Raw genomic sequence first — 23,935 nt, 5'->3', positions numbered from 1 at the left:
TGCTAACAGTGTTGAATGCCTTAGTGAGATCTGCAAAAGTAAGGTCAAGGGGTATACTCTGTTCCCCACACTTCTCTTGTAACTGGCATATAGAGAAGATCACATCCACAGTAGAGATGCCAACATGGAAACCACACTGCACTTCCGGGTACACTCAGCCTGCAAGTAAATGGAGTATTTTACGTATGACCCTAGCAAAAGCCTTCCCGTGACACTAAGGAGTGAGATGCCTCTGTAGCTGTTGCAGTCTCCTCTGTCGCCTTTGTTTTTGAGTAGTGTGATGATTTTGGCATCACACATCTCCTGTGGAACTGAGCCTACTTTCCAGCAGAGAAGGAGAAGGTCATAAAGGTGTACATATAGTAAAAAATGTATTGAATGAGAATTGGGCAAGACAGGGCATAATTTACACACGTTGGAATTTATAGAGGGAGGGGGATAGGAAATTATCATGCAAAGCACTGGAATAACGGAGTCTGGAATTAACAAAAGCATTTATAAGGGTTTTAGCAGTAGAGGTGGGCAGAATCATGCTTTCAAAAAAATGTTGCGTAACTTTAATCAACATTGAGTTCACAAAGGGAGTATGTCAGTGCTGAGGAATTAAACATTTCTTGTTTCTGTAACAGGACCATCATCAAAGTTGATCAAAAAAAAAATCTACTATGATACAGCCCAAACAATGAGCCAAATTCCCAGCCTAAGTACAACACTCCTATGTCACTATTGTAACAATTCTATTTAATATAGCAGCTATTCTTAAGAATCTTGGTACGCGATTAACATTCACATTAAAGGCAGCTTTTTTATTGTGCAGTTATGCCCCTCAAGAACAAGACTGAGACTGCTGAAACTAAATTTAGGTAGGATTCCAACCTGATCCCAGAGCTGAATAAACAATAATCTAATCACTGCAACAGCCAGTAACTTTAATAAATTCTGAAGATAAGCTATCTTGACAAATATTATATTAATTAGCTGATAGCTCTTGTGGCTTTTTTCATTAAAAATGGCCTTTTTGAAAGCAGTGCCTTTGTCTTAATTACCTAAACGTTTGTGCTGATTCTGCTGTCTTGAGTGGATTTAAGTAAATTCTACACACGAAAGCAGTCAGGTTGCAAGAGGTCAGTAGAGAAGGCAGTGAAAAAAAGACTATGGTCTGAGAACTGCAGTTAACTTGAAACGACCTTCAGTCACTTGAGATTCTGAGTCCTTTTGAGTCACTTACTATGGCAAGACTGTGTTGAAAAGCAGTGTTGTTCAAAATTTGTGGTAGTTTCTGGACACCAAGAGTGTACAGAAGAACCTATCCTACAGCTGGACTTGCTTCTTTGTCCCATCTGTCTGTGCATTTTGGGTGCCGCTTCAGACATGAGCCCATGACTTCTATCTCCCTCTTTTTTCCTCTTAGCCCCTCTCAAGCTCTGGTCTGCTCTCTCCTCCTCTTCATCTAGTCACATAGCCTTTCATTTTTCTCCATCAAGGTATTTTGCCCCACCCTGCATCTCTCATCCAGCCTATCACTACCCCTCTGCTTTCCTACTCTCGTGCTACTGTTCCAGGATTGAATTCCTTTTGAATAAGCCCAAAATAACCTCTGTGCCTTTATCAACACCATCTGAAGAGAATTTCTCCCTTAAACCTCTCCAGCTCCTTTGCCTCCATTACGAATCTCCTTAAAACCCAGCTCTTTGACCTGCTAATTAATATCTCTTTCTTTAGCTTGTGTCCATTTTGTTTCCTTATGCCTCTGTGAAGAACCTTGAGGCATTTGCCTACTTTAAGATTGTTATATAAATACAATTGTTGACGCTGTTGGTGATTAACTCTAAAGTTACTGAAGCATACATTGCAGAAGGTGGCCAATCTATGGGAGAAAGCTACAGAGGAGTCAGCAGGTGCTAATGTTGCAGTATTTATATCTGAATATGACCAGCATTAGAAATAAAACCAGGCACCTGGAAGCAGTAGTTAGAATACAGGGAAAAAAGGCAGGTAAAGGGAATTGGACAAACATTTGTTAGGAGAAAAGGATCAGGTAGCGGCAGCATACAAAACTCCTGAGTCAGAAGTTGTCTGATAGATACAGCAGTGCTGTGGTAGCATGAAGTCACTACCTAATGAAAGAAGTGATAGTACTGAGAAAAGGTAAGTAGTGGATAAAGAACCGATATATTTTTCTGCAGCAGGAATCCCAAGTACTCTTTTGCCTCAGCGGTAATAGCCGGTGAAGAAAATTCTGGAAAGGGAAAGTGAGCAGTCTGAAATTATAGTTCACGCCGGAACACATAATATAAAACAAAAGGACAGAGAACTGGACCAGGGGAAAGATCTAGAGATGAAATGTGCTTTAACTAAACTGAACTAAATATTTATGAAGACTTTTGCACAGAGGCTAATAAGAGCAGTGGGGGAGGATTTAAATCACCAAGGTAGTGGCGTGGAACTAATGTTAAAGTACATAGGGAAGGAATTAGGAAACTCAAAAAGAAGTATGAAGAGACATGTTTGGGCAGGTAGGACAAAGGTTAAGGAGAGAATTGGTGAAGGAAAAAGGTATGTGTGTGTCAGAAGGTGTCAGTGTTCAGGTAGTTATGGGTAAACGTGCACAGTATTTGAAATGAAGTTGTAAACATTTCGAAGCACCAAGAAGAATACAAAATCAATGTTAACAGCCTAAATATATCTATCTATACATTTTTAGGAAAAAGAGGAAGGCATACTCTTATTACAATTGCAGACTCAATTATACGCATTGAAAGTAAGCTTTCATTTAATTGCGGTGCTCAGACTAAGTCTGTTTGGGGGTGGGGGGGAAGTAAGAAATAATAAAGGATGTATTACCATATAAGCAGTACATTATAGACCACAGAATAGAGCAAAAGGAAATAAAGAATGAAATTTATGCAATTTATAGTGTTTTGCAGTGGTAATACAGTTGCAACTGTCCTAAAAGTAGACGAGCTAAAACATGTCTATGATTAAATGGGGAGGGGTTCTTAAAGTGCATCCAAGAAAGAAGCTGCATTGCTAAATCTGGTTATGGGTAATAAAACAGGCAGAGTAAGTGACCCAAACTTCAGACAGCATTTGGGTAATAGTGACCAAAACCCAATTAGGTTTGCACTGAAAACTGGTAATAGTGCAGTCCAAGATTGTGTGTGTAAATTCCATGATTCTATTCATTTGACAAAATGCCACTCTATAATAGAATTACTACTACTGTTTTAAGGTTCACTGTCTGCTATCATTATGGTTCTTTAATAGTCATTATTTTTACCATCCACTTATTGAACCAGGAGGCTTTGGTATCCAACAATGCTAGGAAATAAACAGGTTCCAGTACGTGGTGTGAGGTTTCAGCTCTGAGACCCTGTTCATGAGTTGCTGACAGCAATGACAGAGTGCTCTGCACTATCTCCTCCATAAACCTTTGGAAAATTGAAAATCAGAGATTTACTACTGTTAATACAGTGGCAAATTCTTAGCTGTGAATCACATAGATATGCAACACATTATTATTCAGCTACTTTTTTTAAGGTGCCAAGTGAAGCAATATATTTTATTTTTGCCAGAAAAGCTTCATAACCAAGTATTTCAATGTCTTTCATCTACCAAAAATTTTGTGATTTGAATTTTTTCAGATATATGTAATTAAGTATTCTACTACAAAGCATGATAAACTTCAAAAATAAATAGTTAAGACTTTGGTATTAATGTCAAACAATGCCCATTACTTCTAATCCATAAAAATACAGCAAATTTAAAAATATACTTCTCTGGATGGCGTATCCAAAAGGATGGAACTTCTTTCTGAAACTCATTAAGGAGGCGAAACTGTAAACAATATTAAGGATTTCAAATTTTAAAAAGGCTTACAAAGATTGATTACTGTTACAAAATATAAATATTATAACTTTCATCAATGAACATGAAGGCTACCTTTTTAAGTAACCGTACAATATCAGGGCATGTTATATCCATGCCAACCAAAAGCGTGGGAACTGGACTTTGCGGCGAAGTAAAGCAGGACTCCAAATGCTTAGCTGTAATAAAACAGATGTAACATTAACATACATATTATAAAAACAGCACTTCATCATGAGGCAAATTATCAAAATTAAATTTGTAATATATACGCAAGTAAATAAATATTGTCAAAGGTTCCAAATTTTAGATAAATTAGGAAGATTTGACTGAAATGTGAAGTCAGGCAGAACCAAGACAGGCCACTGAAGTGCACAGTATAAATGGGTTTAAGAGGCAATTAAATAATCCCTTCTATTTCCAGAAATTTAAGTGATATGATGAAAAGGAGGGAAATTGAGATTCATCCATCTAAAAGAAAAAGTCTTGTTCGGGATAATGATCTTTTGATGTTCCTAAAGTTTTGTAACTGCAGCTAGAATGCATCAGACGAGCCAGAAAAAGGTCCTTGAATCTTTTGCATCCATGTCAATAATGCCAGTATCCATGTACCCACGCTTGACGGGAGGGGCAGACACTTCTTACACTAGGAATTTCTATATTCTCAGCATGAAAGGTATCTGTATAGCTTTGGAGACTACTACATCAAGTGAGAAGAAATAAACCAGTCTCTTCAGTGGTGCAAATTCGGAGATACCATGGAGCTCCAGGCTTAGACCCCTGAAGGCTTTCAGAACACTTCTGTTTACTTAATGTGGCCTCATGCTAATTAGGTGCCCTTCCCCTTACCCAGCATACCCTAATGTGGTTGAGTTATGAAGGATATTGGTAGACAGAATCCTGGAATAAGGACTGGGGTCATGCTCATGTGGCATTTTGAGGTTTTTCTATCCTTAGATACTTGGTGCAAGTCCAAAATAAAACTCAAGCGAATGATACTGAGAATAAGGAATTATATTCACAAAGAAAGGTTTACAATTTTAGGGCTTTACCAGAACACCAAAAGTAAAGCGGAATCAAATAGAGGTTTTCAAAATTCCATAAGATTTTGAGAGGGTAAACAATGAAATATTGTTTGGCTAATTGGAAACAAGGAAGTAAGGTCAGGACTTTTCATTAGAATGACAATGTTAGAAGAAGATTTTTTTTTAAGTTATTGGAATCCGGAATGTTTTACTACAGTGGCTAATGAGACTATAACAATATGTACAAGAGGCTAAATAAGGACTTGACTTGAAAGAATATAACAGGATACAAGCAAAAGGAAATGGGATTAAAGTAGATAGCTTAGAGTCATAGAGTTATACAGCACAGAAACAGGCCCTTCAGCCCACCACGTCCATGCCGGCCATCAAGCCTATCTATTCTAATCCCATTTCTCAGCAGTTGGCCCATAGCCTTGTGTACCGCAACCTCTGGCTGTTCACCCTCCCCCTTCAGAATGCCCCCTGTACGTTCAGAGACATCCTTGACCCTGGCACGATGGGCCCAATGGCCTCCTTCTGTGCTGTAACCATTCTATGATTCTATGAAATGCTCCAGCCCAGGCAACATCCTGTGAATCTCCTCTGCACCTTCTGCAATGCTATCACATCCTTCCTATAGTGTGGCGACCAGAACTGTACACAGTACTCCAACTTCAGTAAAAACATCAACAGCACAGGTACAATGGTCTGAATGGCAACCTTCATTGCTGTAATTTATTGATTATAAATTGTTAAGATGAAGTTGCACAAAAATGGTAGCGAAAAGAAGCTTCACCAGTACCCTGCAGATAGAATAGGAGGTGCTTTTTTAACATGTTAACCCTTTTAAGGCTCAGTATAAGAGGTTCTTACCAGTAACCCTTTAGACTCACCATTAATTGATAAAGAAAGCTAATCCTAAATGGAGTTAAGTTCTTCTCCGTCACAATTAGTGTAACAATGGCTCATAACAGCAGATAGTTAAATGAATACCTAAGGAACTATCCATAATTTTCAACATCACTACAAATCATTTGTTGTCTTACTCCCCATCCTATCAAACAAAACACACATACAAGAAACATGATGAAGATGCTATGAAAGGACAGGTTTAGTCACTCACAAGCAAGATAGTTTGTCATTTAGTCACTCAGTTGATTCACAAATTGCATGGCACACCTCTATATTATATATTAGGTTTCTATAGTATGCTAATTAAGTAATTAAAATGAAACACTTAAGAGTTATTTTAGATATGACCATGTTTTGGTGATGTCCACTGTGAATTTTTCTTCTCCCACCTCCCCCTCCGCCTTTTTTGCAATTTACCCAATGAAGACAGGGTAGATTTTCCTGCCCCTGTACATGGATGGAAAATCAGGGAGGCTCCCTTACAAACAGACAATCCTCCTGCCCAATTTATTCCTATGTGCTGCACCGAGGCAATCCCATATGCCTAGGCACAGATGTAGAAATATTTGTGCCATTATTGCAAAGAAGGGAGGCTGTGGCATACTGAGGAGAGGCGGTGCCTTAGTGGTAATGTCACTGGGCTAGTAATCCAGAGGCTCAGGCTAAAGAATCCTGCCACACCAGATGGTGAAATTTGAATGTAATTAATAAATCTGGAATTAATCTAATGGTGACCATGAAACCAACGTTGATTGTTGTAAAAACCCATCTGGTTCACTAATATCCTTTAGGGAAGGAAATCTGCCGTCCTTACCTGATCTGGCCTACATGTGACTCCAGATCCACAGCAATCTGGTTGACTCTTAAATGCCCTCTGAAATGGCCTAGCTAGTCACTCAGTTCAATGGCAATTAGGGATGGGCAATAAATGCTGGCCTAGCCAGTGACGCCCACATCCCATGAATGAATAAAAAAAAGAAATACATGATATTTTACTCCATGTAAGAAAATATAAAAATGATGGCCTGGATTTTGTGCTCAGCAGTGAAGGAATAGCACTCGCCATTAATCTGCTGACCATTACCCACAAGATTTTGTCAGCTTTTGAAAGCAGACGTGCTCAAATACTGCATCTGATTCAGTGCAGCATCCTCCATATGGGATCTGTGGCAACTGTGAGCAGAGTAAGAAACAGTGTCACTCTTCAACCAATCAGATTGAAGAATCCTCACTGAGCTATGCAGAGTCTAAACAAGAAAGTATACATTAAATTTAAATTATGTACAAAGAGCAGAATAAACACTGGGAACGACAGATGGGATTTAAAGAGAGAGATAAAACACTAATTAACTTCTGAAGGATTGAGTCTCCACACTTGAAAAAAAATCTTCAATGCCAGATTAGCAGTAATTATCAAGCTGTAAAAAATTTACTTACTCTTCAATGCACCAGCCGTAATTTTTAATGGCATCTTTAGTGGAGAACTAGTGGGCAAGTACCCCAAGTTCATGCCACGGCATATCTTTCAATCCCAGGTTTATCAGTGAGGACCATTGTAGCAAACACTATGGAAGAGCGGGCATTTCTGACAGCAACCTCCAGATTTCCGCCTTTAAAGGCGCATGCACAGATGCTGGAAGTTACTGCCCGATTTTCTCTGTAGTAACAGCGAGCACTGAAAACCTCAGTTATTATCCATGCAAAATCCACACCATTAATTATATTTTTATGTAAGTTCTTTCCATTCCACCGTTAGGCACAAGTTATTTTTGTTGCTAAATTTTCATTCATTTTAATTTCTTTCTCCTGTTTAAACCAAACCTTGCCCATTTGTCTATTAAGTTGTGAATCATTAAAATTTTCAGCATAAGTGCAGGCTATTATCCCACTGTGCATATGCCAGTGCCACCTCCTAATTTGAGCTACCTATACTCATTCCATTTCTCTGCACTTTCCTTTTTCTTTAACATTTTTCCATGCTCAAGTAACTGTTTCCATGAAAAATAAATCTTCTCCCTACCCTATAATCTAAAGGGTACAATTCTAAAAGGGGTGCAGGAACAGAGAGACCTGGGGATACATGTGCACAAATTGTTGAAGGTAGCGGAGCAGGCCGAGAAAGTGATTACAAAGGCATAGGGCATCCTGAGCTTTAAAAATAGAGGCATACAGTACCAAAATAAGGAAGTGATGATGAACCTTTATAAAACACTGGTTCGGTCTCAACTGGAGTATTCTGTCCAATTCCGGACTCCACACTTTAGAAAGGATGTGAAGACTTCAAAGGGAGTGCAGTAAAGGTTTATGAAAAAGGTTCCAAGTTTGAGAAACTTCAGCTACATGGATAGATTGGAGAAGATGGGGTTGTTCTCCTTAAGGAGAAGTTTAAGAGGAGATTTGAGAGAGGTGTTCAAGATTATGAGGGATATAGGCACGGTAGATAGGGAAAAACTGTTACCATTCATGCAAGGGTCAAGAACCAGAGGACACAGAATTAAAGTAAACCCAAAGCAACATGAGGAAATTTTTTTTCGACAGTGAGTGGTTAGGATCTGGAATGCACTGCCTGAAAGGGTGGTGGAAGCAGATTCAATTGGATAAGCACCTGAAGGGAAAAAGTCTACAGCACTATGGGGCAAGGGCAGGGGAGTGGGACCAGTGAAATGGCTCTTGCAGAAAGCCAGTACGGTCTTAATGGGTTGTTTGGGCTCCTCCTGTGCTGTAACCATTCTATGATTTCTATTTCCATCTCTCTGTTTCAATTGCATATTTTTTAATCTGTGTCCCCATGCCAATAATTTACTGACTGGTAGAAATAATCTTTTACTATTTAACCTTTCAAATTTTTCTGGAATTTTGCACAGTGCTATTACGATTCCCTGTAATTTTCTGTGCTCCATTGAAAGCAGTCCAAATATTCAAATCTCTCATTTAACAGTATTCTCCTCTCCTTGGTACCTTCTTAGTGATTAGGATGGACTCGATGGCAAATTCTGTGGTCAATAATTACAATAATTGTGTCTATAACTGAAATTAAATAAACTTATGCTGGAGTCTGCTCATTTCTCTATAACTAAGTGAAACTCTGTTGCGGTAAATGCAAAAGGAAGAAGAAATGTTGAGCAAAGTAAACACCTTTAAACCTTCTCAGAGCAGTCAAGAGCTGCTGCAAAGGTAGATTACAATGCAGTACAGTGAGAGGCCAGAATGCCTTTAGGGAGATGAAGCAAAATTGAAGTTGTGTTCATCCGCAATGGTGCAGTTACACAAAAATGATATATTTTTTTCTTTGGTTAAAGTCTGTTATAGTTCATCTTGGCAAACGATCACCAAGTCCAAAGCTCTCCAACTTACCAGGTTATCCTCAAAGTATAGACAGAACACAAAGTTGATATCTGGCTCAACAGACCCGAAAGAGTTATCTGCATGGAGGCTGGAAAAACTGATGAAGTGTGTTACTCAGATATATAGCCTTAAATGAACCAGTTCAATGGAAGCAGACTCTGAGCTCCATCACGTAGCCAAGGGTAGACCAGATGGTTTACATGTTGAGTTCCTAAAAGTTCTAAATGGGGAGGGGGAAGAGTGAAACAACAATGCTCTTGGGGAACAGTGCCAGGAACTAACAACTTGGATCTGCATTGCCCTTCTGTGACTGCTGGATAGGGTTCTATTTGAGACATGCAAACTCTTGATACATTTCAGAACCAGCCATGAACTTTGTCCATAAAAAAGGAAGACTCGAGTGCGCCTAAAATGATATCAGTAGTTCTTAAGGTGATTCTCTGGTTTATTGCAACATGCATATCAGATACTCTGAAGTTTCATGGAGCAATCAAAAAGGAAATGCCTAAACTTTGTGCATGAAGTATGTGTAGGACAGATTGTGGTTTTGTCCATGTTAACAACTTGATAGGCTATAATATACTCTATAAATTGGATTATCTAGAAAGATACAATCATATGAGAACAAACAGGTAATGGAAAGAAATCATGCTGGAACAGTTTGTTTAATAATAGAACTAATTTCAAAACAAATCTTTATGATATTGTACTTTCAATGGTAATTTCAACTTTTTAAACTTGCCCTATATATTTTACATTCTACAATTTAAAATATTGAAAGGCCATCAGAGCTTGAGGGTTTTCAAACCAGAGTGTGTAAATTACCTCAAGTTTGAGGCTGCTGGTGAGGGAGAGCTGCACTGTCACTGTTTTTAGGACCTTGCCATGCAATAATTGAGAGCCTCTTTTTTTTTTAAATGTAAGAGTGACTACAGTTTAAAATTAAACAATTGCTTGAAAAGTGCTTTGGACATTCTGAGAACATGATAAGGCTCCATACCAACGTAAGTTCTTTCTTCTTTCAATATTACGCATTTAAAAGAATGCAACCAGTTTTGATAGTTTTGCAGTAGTTTGCTGAGTGAATATGACTTTGACAAAGGAATGTTCAGTTGAATCATTCCCACATTGAATCAAATAGTGAATGAGATAAATAATCAGCTAATTTTTCTTTGACAGTGTTGTTTGAGGAAGGAATGTTGACCAAGAATTCAGGACTGCCTGCTCTTTAAATACTGCTACAGAATCTTTTACTTCTACCTGAGCAGGCACACAGGGCGACAGGTTAATGCCTCATTAAAAGTTGACACCTGAAAATGCAGCACTCCCCTCAGTACAGCATAAAGAATCATAGAATGGTTACAACACAGAAGGCCATTCGGCATGCCATGTCCATGCCGACACTCTGCAAGAGCAGCTCAGGTAGTCCCACTCCCCTGCCTTTTCCCTGTGGCCTTGGAAATCTTCAATCTTCAGATAATTATCCAATTCCCTTTTGAACGCCATGATGGAATCTGTCTCCGTCACACTTTCAGGCAGTGCATTCCAGATCCTAACCACTCACTGAGTAAAAATCTTTTCCTCAATCGCATCTGGTTCTTTTGCCAATCACTTTAAATCACTGCCTTCTGGTTCTGAACCCTTCCACCAATAGGAACAGTTTATCCCTATCTACTCTGTCCAGACCCCTCATGATCATGAACACGTCTATCAAATCACCTCTCAACCTTCTTTTCTCTAAGGAGAACAACCCCACCTTCTCCAATCTGTCCTCGTAACCGAAGTCCCTGATCCCAGGAATCATTGGGGAAGGGGCGGTAACGTCACTGGACCAGTAATCCAGATGCCTAGACTAATGCTCTGGGGAGATGGGTTTGAATCCCACCACAGCAGATGATAAAATATGAATTCAATTTGGAATTGAAAACTAGTCTAATGGTGACCACGAAACCAATGTCGATTGTTGCAAAAACCCATCTGGTTCACTAATGTCCTTTTGGGAAGGAAACCTGCTGTCCTTACCTGGTCTGGTCTACATGTGACTCCAGACCCACAGCAATGTGGTTGACTCTTAAATGCCTTCAATGGGCAATCAGGGACGTGCCGAGACTGTGATGCCCACATCCCACGAGCGAATAAAGAAATAAAATTCTCGTAAATCTTTACTGCTCCCTCTCTAATGCCTTTACATCCTTTCTAAGGTGTGGTGCCCAGAACTGAACACAATATTCCAGTTGAGGCCGAGCCAGTTCACCAAAACCTCCAAGCTTTTGTACTCTATGCCTCTATATATAAAGCCCAGAATCTGTATGCCTTATTAACCAACTTCTCAATATGCCCTGTCATCTTCAATAATTTGTGCACATTTACCTCCAGGTCTTTCTGTTCCTGCACCTCATTTAGAATTGTAACCTTTATTTTATATTGCTTTTCCTCAATCTTCCTACCAAAATGTCTAGATTATGTGCTCCAATCCTGGATTGAGATTTAATCTCACAGCATTCTGACTCTGAGAAGACTGTGCTGCCAACTAAGATAAACTAGCACTTACTAAATGTTTTCTATAAGGTAAATTTTATTTTCCATTTGTCACAGCTTTTTTTCATGTTTCGAACAAACATCTTCATCCTGCCAGATCTCTGCGTATTCCTCTTCCTGCCAGTTCCAGATTGCATCTGCCTTCAGCAATTGCTAGCTCTCTACTAAACCTCTGACAATTTTTTGCTCCTGAGCGTCAGAAATCACCTTATGAATAGTGCACTCCACCTGTGCTTTCACCAACTGAGAGCAGAAAACGCATATTAAATGCTTCAAACCCTAGATCTATTCAAAAATCTGAACGATGTGGCAAAACTGATGACGGTTAATCTCTGCTAACAAAGCAAGTGGAGCTAATGCAGGTAATCAAAATCTGTGAACTAGTCAAAGGTAACATCTCAAAAATGGGTAAAAGTCAAAGAATGTGCACAGTTCATACAAAGAAAATAAATTCAATTCAAAAGGGCAAGTTAAAACATTGTAAAATCAAAATAGTTGTTTTAAAAACGTGATGTATATAACACTGTCCAATAAACAGTGCTATCATTTTGTACGAATCTTTTATGCAGTTGACCTTTGTACAAAGGTTTATTACACAAAGAATAATTTTTTTTATATAAAGTGGCTAAATGAGTTGGCCATAATATAGAGTAAACAGATAACTATTTTATAGAAGAAATTTTACATAGATTGTGAATGAAACAAATTGAGGACCACGAAAAGTAGCTGCGAGAGATGACTACAAGTCAGAGTTGCATTACTTTCAAATAAAACTACTGCGACAACCAAAAGGTTATTGAAATACCCTTCCCTAACTGAAGAACAAATTAATTGACAGCTATAAATCAAACACCCATCCAAATACATTTAAAAAGCTCAGGAAGTTATTCTTCCCACATATTCAGTTAAAGTCCATGTAACAATGTGTATGTTTCATTGCAGAAATTTCTTCTGATTAGGAAAATAGCATCACACACTATGCAATAGCTTCAACTCATTTACCCATTGACTTATATAAAGACTAGCTGCATACAGACCAAATAATTTTTTTACTGTAAACATCCAAAATTAATCCACTTAAGTAGACCACAAAATTGAAACTAAAAAGAAAGCGAAAATATGAATACTATAGACTATTCATATCAAATGTGCACCAAATGATATACCACTTTTGTGATGTGATTGTATTAGCTACTTAACAATCAATTGGACTTCATTTTACTTCTAATAGGTAGAGCCAGGAAATGAACTGCTCTTTAATACCCCTAGGCACCAGAGTTTGCTGTTGTAGGTTTAGATATAAAGGGCTGGATTATGTGCAGGAGGCAGTGCTTCCGGCACTGGGCCAAAGGTGGTGGGGGAGGGGGGAGCCCTGCCTCTGCATTTTTTCTGCCTCCTGGAGCGATCCTCCCCTAGTCTTTTGCTGCCAAAGTTTAAGGAGGCAGGATCCCCATCCCTTCAAAGAGTTATGGGGTCAGGGATCCCGCCCACAAGAGCTGCCGGCCAATCACAGGGCCGGCAGCTCAGCAGTGTTGGCAGTGCCACCGGGCGTGGTGACCACTGTGGGTACTGCAAAGACCTCGGACCCAGGTCCACGCTGGTACCCTGGAGAAGAGGTAGACGAGGCGGGGTCACCGGGGCTAGTCTGGAAGGTCCTGGCAAGGGGGAATGGGGAGGTGGACACTCGGCCCAGGGGGAGGAGTAAGATCCCAGCAGTGACAGAAGAAGGCCCTTAAGCGGCCATCAATAGGCCACTTAAGGGCCTCTACTGGCCCCTGGGCAGGAAGACCATTGGCGGCCTATCCCGCCCTCTGGAGAATTGGAATAGGGAATCCCAGCGTCGGGTTCCGTGGCGGGCGATTCTGCCCTGATTCTCCGGCACCGCTCCGCAACGAAACCCGCTGTCAGGATGAGAACAAGATCCAGCCTAATATATTTTAAATATTGTAACAAGAAACATTCTTATCATCAAGCCAGTAAGAACAGATTCAAACTTTATAGCTCAAGTAAGGATTTAAAAGTTTTAAAATGTAAGTAATTTTTAATCCCTACCCAGACTTGTGTAGGTTTCTCTTGTAATGCTGAATGTTGATGATGAAAATGTTTTTGCATAGAATCGTAGGCTTTTGTCCTGAAGAAAATAAGTACATTGTATCATTTATAAATTATTTCACATTCCACCACCATTCTGTGCATGTAGAAATTTTACTAGCCATCCAGTAAAACATGAATACTTTGAATTTACAGCACTAAACAATTAAAGCTGGGCAATGTTGAATTTCTCAATGTAAAAGTATGTGATTTGAAAGAAATTTCAAATCAATCAGCTACAATGTATAAGGGAATGGATTCTTAAGAGCGAATCCACATAAACGTTTTTTCTTTATAAAAGAATGAAACTTGCTTTGAACAATAAGCAATCACACAAGCATTTGCAGAAACTTGAATTTTGTCAAACGTAGGATAATTTGGAAGGTTGAATGATTTTTTTCTTTATATACATTAATGCATTTTATCAGTTTATCCAGTGGTCTACACAGAGACAACTCCTCACTTTTAAGCAACATTATAAATATCTTATGAAATGTAAATAAATTGGAACTTAAACCCGATCCACCCTCACCCCAAATACCTTAATTCATAAGTTATTTTGTTTTTGGCCCAGGAGATATGTGGCAGCAGCCTGTGTGGACAACACTTCTCATTTTCAATGAGAATACCCAGCTCTACCCTCTCTTGACTCCTCCACTGCTGTTAATTATCAGATTGCTTGTCTGATATCTACTACTGGATAAGCAGAACTTTTCTCCAATTGAATATTAGGAAGATTGAAGCCATTATTTTTGGTCATCGCTCCAAACTCTGTGCACTAGCTACCAGCTCCATCCCTGTTCCTGGAAACAGTCTGAGACTAAACGAGTCTATTCACAATCGTGTCATATTTGACCCTGAGATGACCTTCCAACGACATATTCGAGATATCACTAGGGCTGCCTATTTCCACTTCCGTAATATCACCCAACTTCGCCCTGTCTCAGCTCAGCTGCTGCAGAAACCCTCATTCATGCCTTTGTTACCTCTAGACTTGACTATGGCAACACACTCCTGGCTGCTCTCCCACACTCTACCCTCCATAAATTTGAAGTAATTCTAAACTCTGCTGCCCATGTCTTAACTCGCACCATGCCATTCACCGATCACCCCTGTGCGTGCTGAGTTACAATGGCCCCCGGTCAAGCAATTTCTTGATTTTAAAAGTCTCGACCTTGTTTTCAAATTCCTCCATGGCCTCACCTCTCCCAATCTCTGTAATCTCTTCCAGCCCCACAGCCCTCCAAGATATCTGCGCTTCTCTAATTCTGGCTCCTGGAGCATCCTCAATTGTAGTCACTCCACCAGTGGCATCTGACCCTTCAGCTCCCAAGGCCCTAAGCTCTGGAATTCCCTTCCTACTCCTCTCTGCCTCTCTACCTCACTTTCCTCTTTTCAGACACTCCTTTAAAACCTACTTCTTTGATCAAGCTTTTGATCATCTGACCTAATATTCCTTATGTGGCTCAACATCATATTTTGTTTTATAATGCTCCTGCGAAGCACCTTGTGACATTTTATTATGTTCTAGGGGCTGTGTAAGTTGTTGTCGTTAGAAGTAATTTCTCCACATGAGGTGAAACGGACGTTCCTCATCCTAGAGTGTTCTTCTGATGAATTACTTTATGAATGGAAGAGTGGCCAGGGATACACATTTTTTCAGAAAAATCCAAGTTTTTAATATTTGAATTCCATAAGGAGGAGGACTGCATCCCTAACAGATTCCAAGTTATCTGAGTAAAATGTATGGCAAAGAGAGAGTTCTTGATCAATAAACACAAAGGTTTAATTATAAAAGTCTTACTGCATTCTTAAATCTGTTACTTATCAATGCTTAGTAAACTGGAGTGTTTATTTTTAACTTATTACACTCAGCGTGGAGTCTGGATCTGAAAGAGCCATTGCAAGGTGTTTGCGGAGAGTAACCCAGCATTCACAGTTCAGTACATCAGATGGAGGAGCACAGCAGAGAGTCTGCAAAGCCTCCAGTCGAACCTAAAAAAAAGGGAAATTCAATCAATTTCTGATAAGATAAATAAATACGATCTATATTAATGACTTGGCTGAAGGGACCAAGTGTATTGTAGCCTTATTTGCAGACGATACAAAGATAGGTAGGAAAGCAAGCTGTGAGGACAACACCAAGTGTCTGCAAAGAGATATAGATAGGTTAAGTGAGTGGGCAAAAATTTGGCAGATGGAGTATAATGTAGAATATGTGAGGTTGTTCACTTTGGCAGAAAGAATAGAACAGCAGAATATTATTTACATGGACAGAGACTGCAGAATGCTGCAGTAGAGGGGGATCTGGGTGTCCTTGTACATGAATCTAAAATGTTAGCATGCAGGTACAGCAAGAAAATAGTAAGGTAAATGGAATGTTGGCATTTATTGCAAGGGGGATGGTGTATAAAAGCAAAGAGGTCTTGCTACAATTGTACAGGGCATTGGTGAGACTGTATCTAGAGTACTGTGTACAATTTGGGTACCCTTACATAAGGAGGGATATACTTGCATTGGAAGCAGTTCAGAGAAGGTTCACTAGGCTGATTCCTGGGATGAAGGGGTTGTCTTATGAGGAAACATCGAGCAGGCTGGGCCTACACTCATTAGAGTTTCAAAGAATGAGAGGTAATCTTATTGAAACATAAGATTCTGAGGGGGCTTGGCAGGGTTGATGCTGACAGGAGGCTTCCCCTCATGGGGGGATCTAGAACTAGGCGGCACAATTTCAAATTAAGGAGTCTCCCTTTTAAGACAGAGGTGAGGAGGAATTTCTTCTCTCAGAGGGTCATTAATCTTTGGAAATCTCTTTGCCAGACAGCAGTGGAGACTGGATCATTGAATATATTCAAGGCTGGCTTAGACAGATTTTTGATCTACAAGTGAGTTAAGGATTATGGGGGGCAGACAAGAAAGTGGAGATAAGGCCACAAATCAGCCATGATACTGTTGAATGGCAGAGCAAGCTGGAGGGGCCGAATGCCTACTCCTGCTCCTATTTCTTATATAATAAAAACAAGAAATGCTGGAAATACTCAGCAGGTCTGGCAGCATCTGTGGAGAGAGAAGCAGAGTTAACGTTTCAGGTCAGTGACCCTTCTTCAGAACTAGCAAATATTAGAAATGTAAAAGGTTATAAGCAAGTAAAGCGGTGGGGGGGGGGGGGGGGGGGGGGGGAAGGGGGGCAAGAGATAACAAAGGAGAAGGTGTAAACAGGACAAGGTCACAGAATAGCTGACCAGAAGGTCATGGAGCAAAGGCAAACAATATGTTAATGGTGTGTTGAAAGACAAAGCACGAGTACAGATAGGGTGTTAACGGACTGAAAATTGAACAGCCGCAAGTACAAACATGAAAAAAACAGTGGGTAAGTAAACTGAACAAACTAAGATGAAATAAAATAAAATAAACAGAAAAAATTAAAAAAAGGAAAAAGAAAAAAATAACTAAAAATAAAAGTAAAATGGGGGGCCAGTCATGCTCTGAAATTATTGAACTCAATGTTCAGTCCGGCAGGCTGTAGTGTGCCTGATCAGTAAATGAGATGCTGTTCCTCAAGCTTGTGTTGATGTTCACTGGAACAATGCAGCAATCCCAGGACAGAGATGTGAACATGACAGCAGGGGGAGTGTTGAAATGGCAAGCAACCTATTTCTTATGCTCTTATTAGAAATTCTAACTATTAAGACAAAGCAAATCAATATTAAAAATATTGTATATACTTCAATGACTAAGATCTGAAAATCTAAAGAGTAGTGTTGCATACATTTATATGGGCAACTGAATCGTTCTGTAAATACTGTTGTGCTAATTCAGACTGAGAATAGAGGCAGCTTGTTAAGAAAAGGCAGCTTTTACCAGCGCTATAAAATCGAACTGTTCACTTTGCTAGTTTTTTTCTCTCTGTTTGCTGAAGCCAGCTGAAACATTAATTTATGTAATTTATTCTTTACCTGCCACTACAACAGTACTCAAGAAATATTGACACATGCAATAAAATAGCGGACATCTAATAAATTCCACAGAAGAACTCTTACCTCCTTTGGCTGGCTAGGATCCATTCTTCCTACTATAATCTGTAACTGTTCTTGATTCATAAATGTGTAGCTCTGCAGTAAAATGATAAATTATACTTAACTTTTCTATTATTTACATAAGTTAGAGGCTTTAATTTACAAGTGCTTATTGTTACAAAGTTGTTTATTGGCTACATATGATGTATCAAAGAAACCTTCCATACAACATGGAAACCATTAGTTCCTTCTCCAGCAAAGGCCTTAGTTTTTTGCTTATATTGATAAAAATGCTTAGCCGGTAGGACACTTGTAACTGTACAGCACCCTTCTGCATATACTTTTGCCCCAGGATCTTATGGCAACTTTCATCTACTGTTCTGTAACACATATATATGCATCCAATTTATTAGACATTTCAGATTCTTGTTCATAAAGGGTCTAGTAATAGTTGTTCAATAGAAATCTAGCCAATACAGTATTTTGTATCAATACAGTATCAGGATTTACTGATCATTAGTTAAAAATAAGTAATTGCCTATATAATAAATACATTTTCTTTAGCTAGTGTATGCTGCATTGAGTCTGGGCAATCTGGCCATCAGGTATCTACAATTCACTTAAATACTACCTGAACATTTCTTCATGTTGTCTCAATAATGGAGATTGTTAATATACAAATAGGGATTTCAACAACATTTTTAAAAACTTTAGATTTCACTATAACATTACTACATTTGAATATCTTTTGTGTCCTTTATTGCATTCATTATCATTTTTACTTAGAAGTAAAAGGCCCCAAGCTTTTCTCAAGCTTGGAATGAATCATGTTGACCAGCGGTGTGACTCAGAGCTAAATTTGAATCATTCATTTTGGGCACAAGCAGTGTACCTAATTTCCCTGGATGTGTCAGTAGCATTCAGTCACCACAACTAATGGAATAGTTCTCTTCTGCTTCTAGCACGTTCTGCCCAGTAGCTTTTCAGCAAATAATTTTCAAAAACAAAGCAGCAAGTTCAAAAAGTTCTGAGGTAATATTTATAATGAGCCAGAAATTGTGGTAATGGTGCATCTCTCAGTTAATTGACCTTTTTATCTCACTGCTCACATCGCACTACAGTAGCGCTGCAAATCTGACACATCATTGTTTGCAGACAGTATAAATTCAAGGGACTCTCAGAGCTGCTTGTCCCAGCGGTACAGCCTCACTTTCCCCAGCACTGGTGCCAGTGGCCCACGAAGTGGAGTGCTGCTGAAGGGCACAGAGTGTGACAAAGGGAGTTTGGGAAGTGAGGGAGTTCGGTAAGGAGGGGAACTATAAATTAATTAAGAGAAAATAAACTTAATTAAATTAATGCAGTAAAGATGACAGGGCAGGTGATGAGTTGCAGCTGCAGTATGTGGGAGCTCCTGGATGCCATGGAAATCCATGGCAACCACGTCTGTAGTAAATGTCTGCGGCTTGAGGAGCTTTGGTTCAGAGTCATTGAGCTGAAAGCCGAGCTGCAGACACTGCGATGCATCAGGGAGGGGGAATGTTACCTGGACACTTCGTTCCAGAAGGCAGTCACACCCCATAGGATAGGGTCATCGGTTTTGGGCAGTGGTCAAGGACAGGAGCGTGTGACTAAGAGTCGGGCAGGTATGGCGATCAAGAAGGTGGGAGTCGAGGAGCCTCAGTCCTTGCAATTGAGCGACAAGTTCGAGGTTCTTCCAGCTTGTATGGACAAGAGCGTGGATAAGTAGACTGACCATGGCACCATGGTGCAGGAAGTTCAAGTCGGGGGAGCAAAAAGGATAGTAGTGGTAGTAGGTGACAGTTATAGTGAGGGGGATTGATACTGTTCTCTGCAGCAAAGAGCGAGAGTCCAGAAGGCTGTGTTGCCTGCCTGATGCCAAGGTTCGGGACATCTGCTCAGGGCTGGAGAGGAACTTACAATGGGAGGGAGAGAATCCAGTTGTCGTGGTCCATGTAGGTACCAAGGACATGGGCAGGACAAGGAAAGAGGTACTGCACAGTCAATATGAGGAGTTAGACACCAAATTAAGAAGCAGAACCTCAAAGGTAATAATCTCTGGATTATTACCTGAGCCATGTGCAAATTAGAGTAGGGCAAATAAGATTAGAGAAATGAATGCGTAGCTCAAAGACTGATGTGCTAGAAATGGGTTCCAGTTCGTGGGCCACTGGCACCAGTACTGGGGAAAGTGGGGCTGTAACGTTGGGATGGTCTACATGTGAAACATGCTGGGACTGGTGTTCTAGTGAGTTGAATAACCAGGGAAGTAGAGAGGGTTTTAAACTAAATAATGGGGGCAAGGGATCAAATTTGGGAAGATGTGGTAAATCAAATAGTCGAGACAAGGCAAGAGAGAAAGGTATTAATATGGGAAAAAAATAAACAGACCATGACAGGAAGGGCTCTGTTAATTAATGATGGTATTAGTACAATAGAGAGGGATGACCTAAGTTCAGGAAACCAGATGTAGAAGCAGTTTGGGTCGAGATGAGAAATGATAAAGGTAAGAAGTCACTTGTGGGAGTGGTGTACAGGCCCCCTAACAGTTACCACACAGTAGGACGGGATGTAAAGGAAGAAATAATGGGTGCTTGTCAGAAAGGTACGGCGATAATCATGGGGGATTTTAATCTACATATAGATTGGAAAAATCAGATGGTCAAAGGTAGCCTAGATGAGGAGTTCATAGAATGTTTTCAGGATAGTTTGTTAGAACAGCACATTCTGGAGCAAATCAGAGAGCAAACTATACTAGACTTGGTATTGTGCAACGAGATAGGATTAATTAGTGACCTCATAGTGAAGGGGCCCTTTGGCAGCAGCAATCTTAAAATGATTGAATTTTACATTCAGCTTGAGGGAGAGAAGAGTGGGTCCAAGACACGTATTTTAAACTTAAATAAAGGCAATTATGAGGGCATGAAAGCAGAACTAGCAAAAGTGAACTGGCAAAGTAGGTTAAGGGATAGGTCAATAGCGATGCAGTGGCAGACATTTAAGGGGATATTTCAGAACACACAGAATAGATACATTCCAACGAGAAAGAAAAATTCCAAGGGGAGGACCCACCATCCGTGGTTCCATGATTAACTAAAAGAGTTAAAGATAGATCAAACTTTAAGAAAAAGCACACAATTGTGCAAAGATGGGTAACAGAAGATTGGACAGAATATAAAAAGCAATGAATGATTAAAAGATTAATAAGTATGAGAGAAAACTGGTGAGAAATATAAAGACAGATAGTAAGAATTTCTATAGATATTTAAAAAAGAGTTAACAAAGTGAGTGTTGGTCCTATAGAAAGTGAGTCTGGGGAATTAGTGAGGGAAAATAAGGATAAGGCAGATGAATTGAATAGGTATTTTGCATCGGTCTTCACCATAGAAAATACAAGTAACATCCCAAAATCACTGTAAATCAGGAAATGGTAGGGAGGGAAGAACTTAAGAAAATTACAATCACCAGGTAAGTGGTACTGAGAAAATTGTTGGAGCAGCGGGCTGACAAATCCCCAGATCCTGACGGGCTTCATCCTAGGGTCCTAAAAGAAGTGGCTCAAGAGATAGTTGATACATTGGTTTTGATTTTCCAAAATTCCCTAGATTTGGGGAAGGTTCCTTTCGATTGGAAATTAGCGAATGTAACTCCTTTGTTCAAAAAGGGAGGGAAACAGAAAGCAGGAAACCACAGGCCAGTTAGCTTAACATCTGTCATACAGAAAATGTTGGAAGCTATTATTAAAGATGTTATAGCAGGGCACTTAGAAAAATTCAAGGTAATCAGGCAGAGTCAACATGGATTTGTGAAAGGGAAATCATGTTTAACCAATTTATTGGAGTTCTTTGAAGAAGAAACATGTGCTGTGGATAAAGAGGAACCGGTGGATGTATTGTACTTAGATTTCCAGAAGGCATTTGATAAGGTGTCACATCAAAATGCTATTGCGGAATATAAAAGCTCATGGTGTAGGGAGTAACATTTTGGCATGGATAGAAGATTGGCTAGCTAACAGGAAACAGAGAGTAGGCATAAATGGGTCATTTTCTGGTTGGCAAGATGTAACAAATGGTGTGCCACAGGGAGCTGTGCTGGGGCCTCAACTTTTTACAATTTATATAAATGACTTGGATGAAGGAATTGAAGGTATGGGTACTAAATTTGCTGATGACACAAAGATAGGTAGGAAAGTAAGTTGTGAAGAAGCCTTAAGGAGGTTACAAAGGGATATAGATAGGCTAAGTGAGTGGGAGAAGACCTGGCAAATGGAGTATAAGGTGGGAAAATGTGAAATTGTCCATTTGGGCAGGAAGAATAAAAAAGCATATTGTCTAAATGATGAGAGGTTGCAGAGCTCTGAGATGCAGAGGGATCTGGGTGTCCTAGTGCTTGAATCGCAAAAGGTTAGTATGCAGGTACAGCAAGTAATTAAGAAAGCTAATATAACGTTATCATTTATTGCGAGAAGAATTGAATACAAAAGTAGGGAGATTATGCTTCAGCTATGCAGGGACAAAGGTGAGAGCACATCTGGAGTACTATGTACAGTACTGGTCTCCTTATTTAAGGAAGAATGTAAATGCATTGGAAGCAATTCAGAGAAGGTTTACTAGACTAATACCTGGAATGGGCGGGTTGTCTTGGACAGGGTAGGCTTGTGTCCGTTGGAGTTTAGAAGAGTAAGAGACGACTTGATTGAAACATATAAGATTCTGAGGGGTCTTGACAGGGTGGATGTGGAAAGGATGTTTCCTCTTGTGGGAGAATCTAGAACTAGAGGTCACTGTTTAAAAATAAGGGGTCGCCCATTTAAGACAGAGATGAGGAGAATTTTTTTCTCTCAGAGGGTCGTAAATCTTTGGAACTCTCTTCCTCAAAAGGCAATGGAAGCAGAGTCTTTGAATATTTTTAAGGCAGAGGTAGATATGTTCTTGATAAGCAAGGGGTGAAAGGTTACTGGGGGTAAGTGGGAATGTGGAGTTGAGGTTACAATCAGATCAGCCATGATCTGATTGAATGGCGGGGCAGGCTCGAGGCGCCAAGTGGCCTACTCCTGCTCTTAATTCGTATGTCCGTACCTCTGGAACATCAGAATTATAATGGTGCAGTGATATCAGTGCTGCTTCTGGGACCTCATGAATGTCATACCCAATGGTCTATCTAATTAACCAATGAAAGAAAAGGATAAAGAAACAGAGCAAACAATAGCAAAGGAAATAGGCTGAATTAAAGTCAAATTAAATACAGAAGGAGACATAAAGAGAGGGACAAAAGAGACAGAAAGGAAAAATAAGAAAACAATTTAAAAGAACAAGCAAATGAAGAGGACATTATAACTCAGCTATGTGGAATCATTATATTGATCCTTAAGAAGTTAATGAGCAAATGACAGGATAGGTGTGCAAAGCTTACAAACATTCTTGACATATGAAGTATAGAATCAGCAGCCCCCTTCCATCATTGTCAGGAGCAGTGGAACTGCTTTCACAGGAACATAAGAATTGTGAAACGAGAAAAGACCAACACCCATATAATTCTCATTCTCCCATCCTGGTAGATGCATGATACAATGGTAATGACTAATCATAGCCATTAATCTGTATCAATTAGCCTACAACAGACTCAGAAATGACATGAGAAAAACCCCACAGTAAAGCACTTTGAAATTACAGGTCCAAAAGTCACCTTTTGCCTCTCAATCATGTTATACACACCAAATCATATCTCAAATTATTCATAAACTGTATCCCAAAATGTTATTTTCTGAAATAAATTTATCTAATTTGCATTTCTGAGTATCAGAACAGCTGAAAATCCTGGGCCTTGAGGTTGAGTATCATGTCAGGACCATAAATCACATCATTAGCGGGGTTCTTATGACATTAATACCAGCCCTAAAGGGCTGAGGTGAGATTAATTTGCATTATCATAAATCCAGCCATTTCATGACACACCATCAACTTTAATGGGGTGCCTCACTGCAAGATGGTAACTTGTTTGACTTTGTCAAGGCTAACAGCAGAGTGGTACGAATCACCCAGCAATTTGCAGAGAAACGAAACTCATTGCTGGATTTATGAACAAATAATGTCAAACATAATTTTTCTAGCAATTTCTGGCCCA

General features: G+C 39.6%; 1 protein-coding gene across 6 annotated transcripts in view; it reads right to left on the bottom strand.

Moving 5' to 3' along the window:
- The window catches only part of tbc1d32 (TBC1 domain family, member 32), a 356,785-nt gene that overhangs the window by 260,922 nt on the left and 71,928 nt on the right, over positions 1 to 23,935 (bottom strand). For all 6 annotated transcript variants that reach the window (XM_068025412.1, XM_068025415.1, XM_068025416.1 and 3 more), the window contains exons 5-10: positions 17,819 to 17,890; positions 15,648 to 15,773; positions 13,740 to 13,818; positions 3,943 to 4,046; positions 3,776 to 3,837; positions 3,281 to 3,431 (exon numbers count right to left, since the gene is read on the bottom strand). In XM_068025412.1, coding sequence (XP_067881513.1) covers positions 3,281 to 3,431; positions 3,776 to 3,837; positions 3,943 to 4,046; positions 13,740 to 13,818; positions 15,648 to 15,773; positions 17,819 to 17,890 — 594 coding nt within the window. The remainder of the gene's footprint in view (positions 1 to 3,280; positions 3,432 to 3,775; positions 3,838 to 3,942; positions 4,047 to 13,739; positions 13,819 to 15,647; positions 15,774 to 17,818; positions 17,891 to 23,935) is intronic.

This window comes from Heterodontus francisci, chromosome 3, assembly GCF_036365525.1.
Source record: "Heterodontus francisci isolate sHetFra1 chromosome 3, sHetFra1.hap1, whole genome shotgun sequence".
In the NCBI taxonomy this organism is placed as follows: Eukaryota; Metazoa; Chordata; class Chondrichthyes; order Heterodontiformes; family Heterodontidae; genus Heterodontus; species Heterodontus francisci.
The sequence above is the reverse complement of the archived record's forward strand: the minus strand, read 5'-3'. Positions and strand labels throughout refer to the sequence as shown.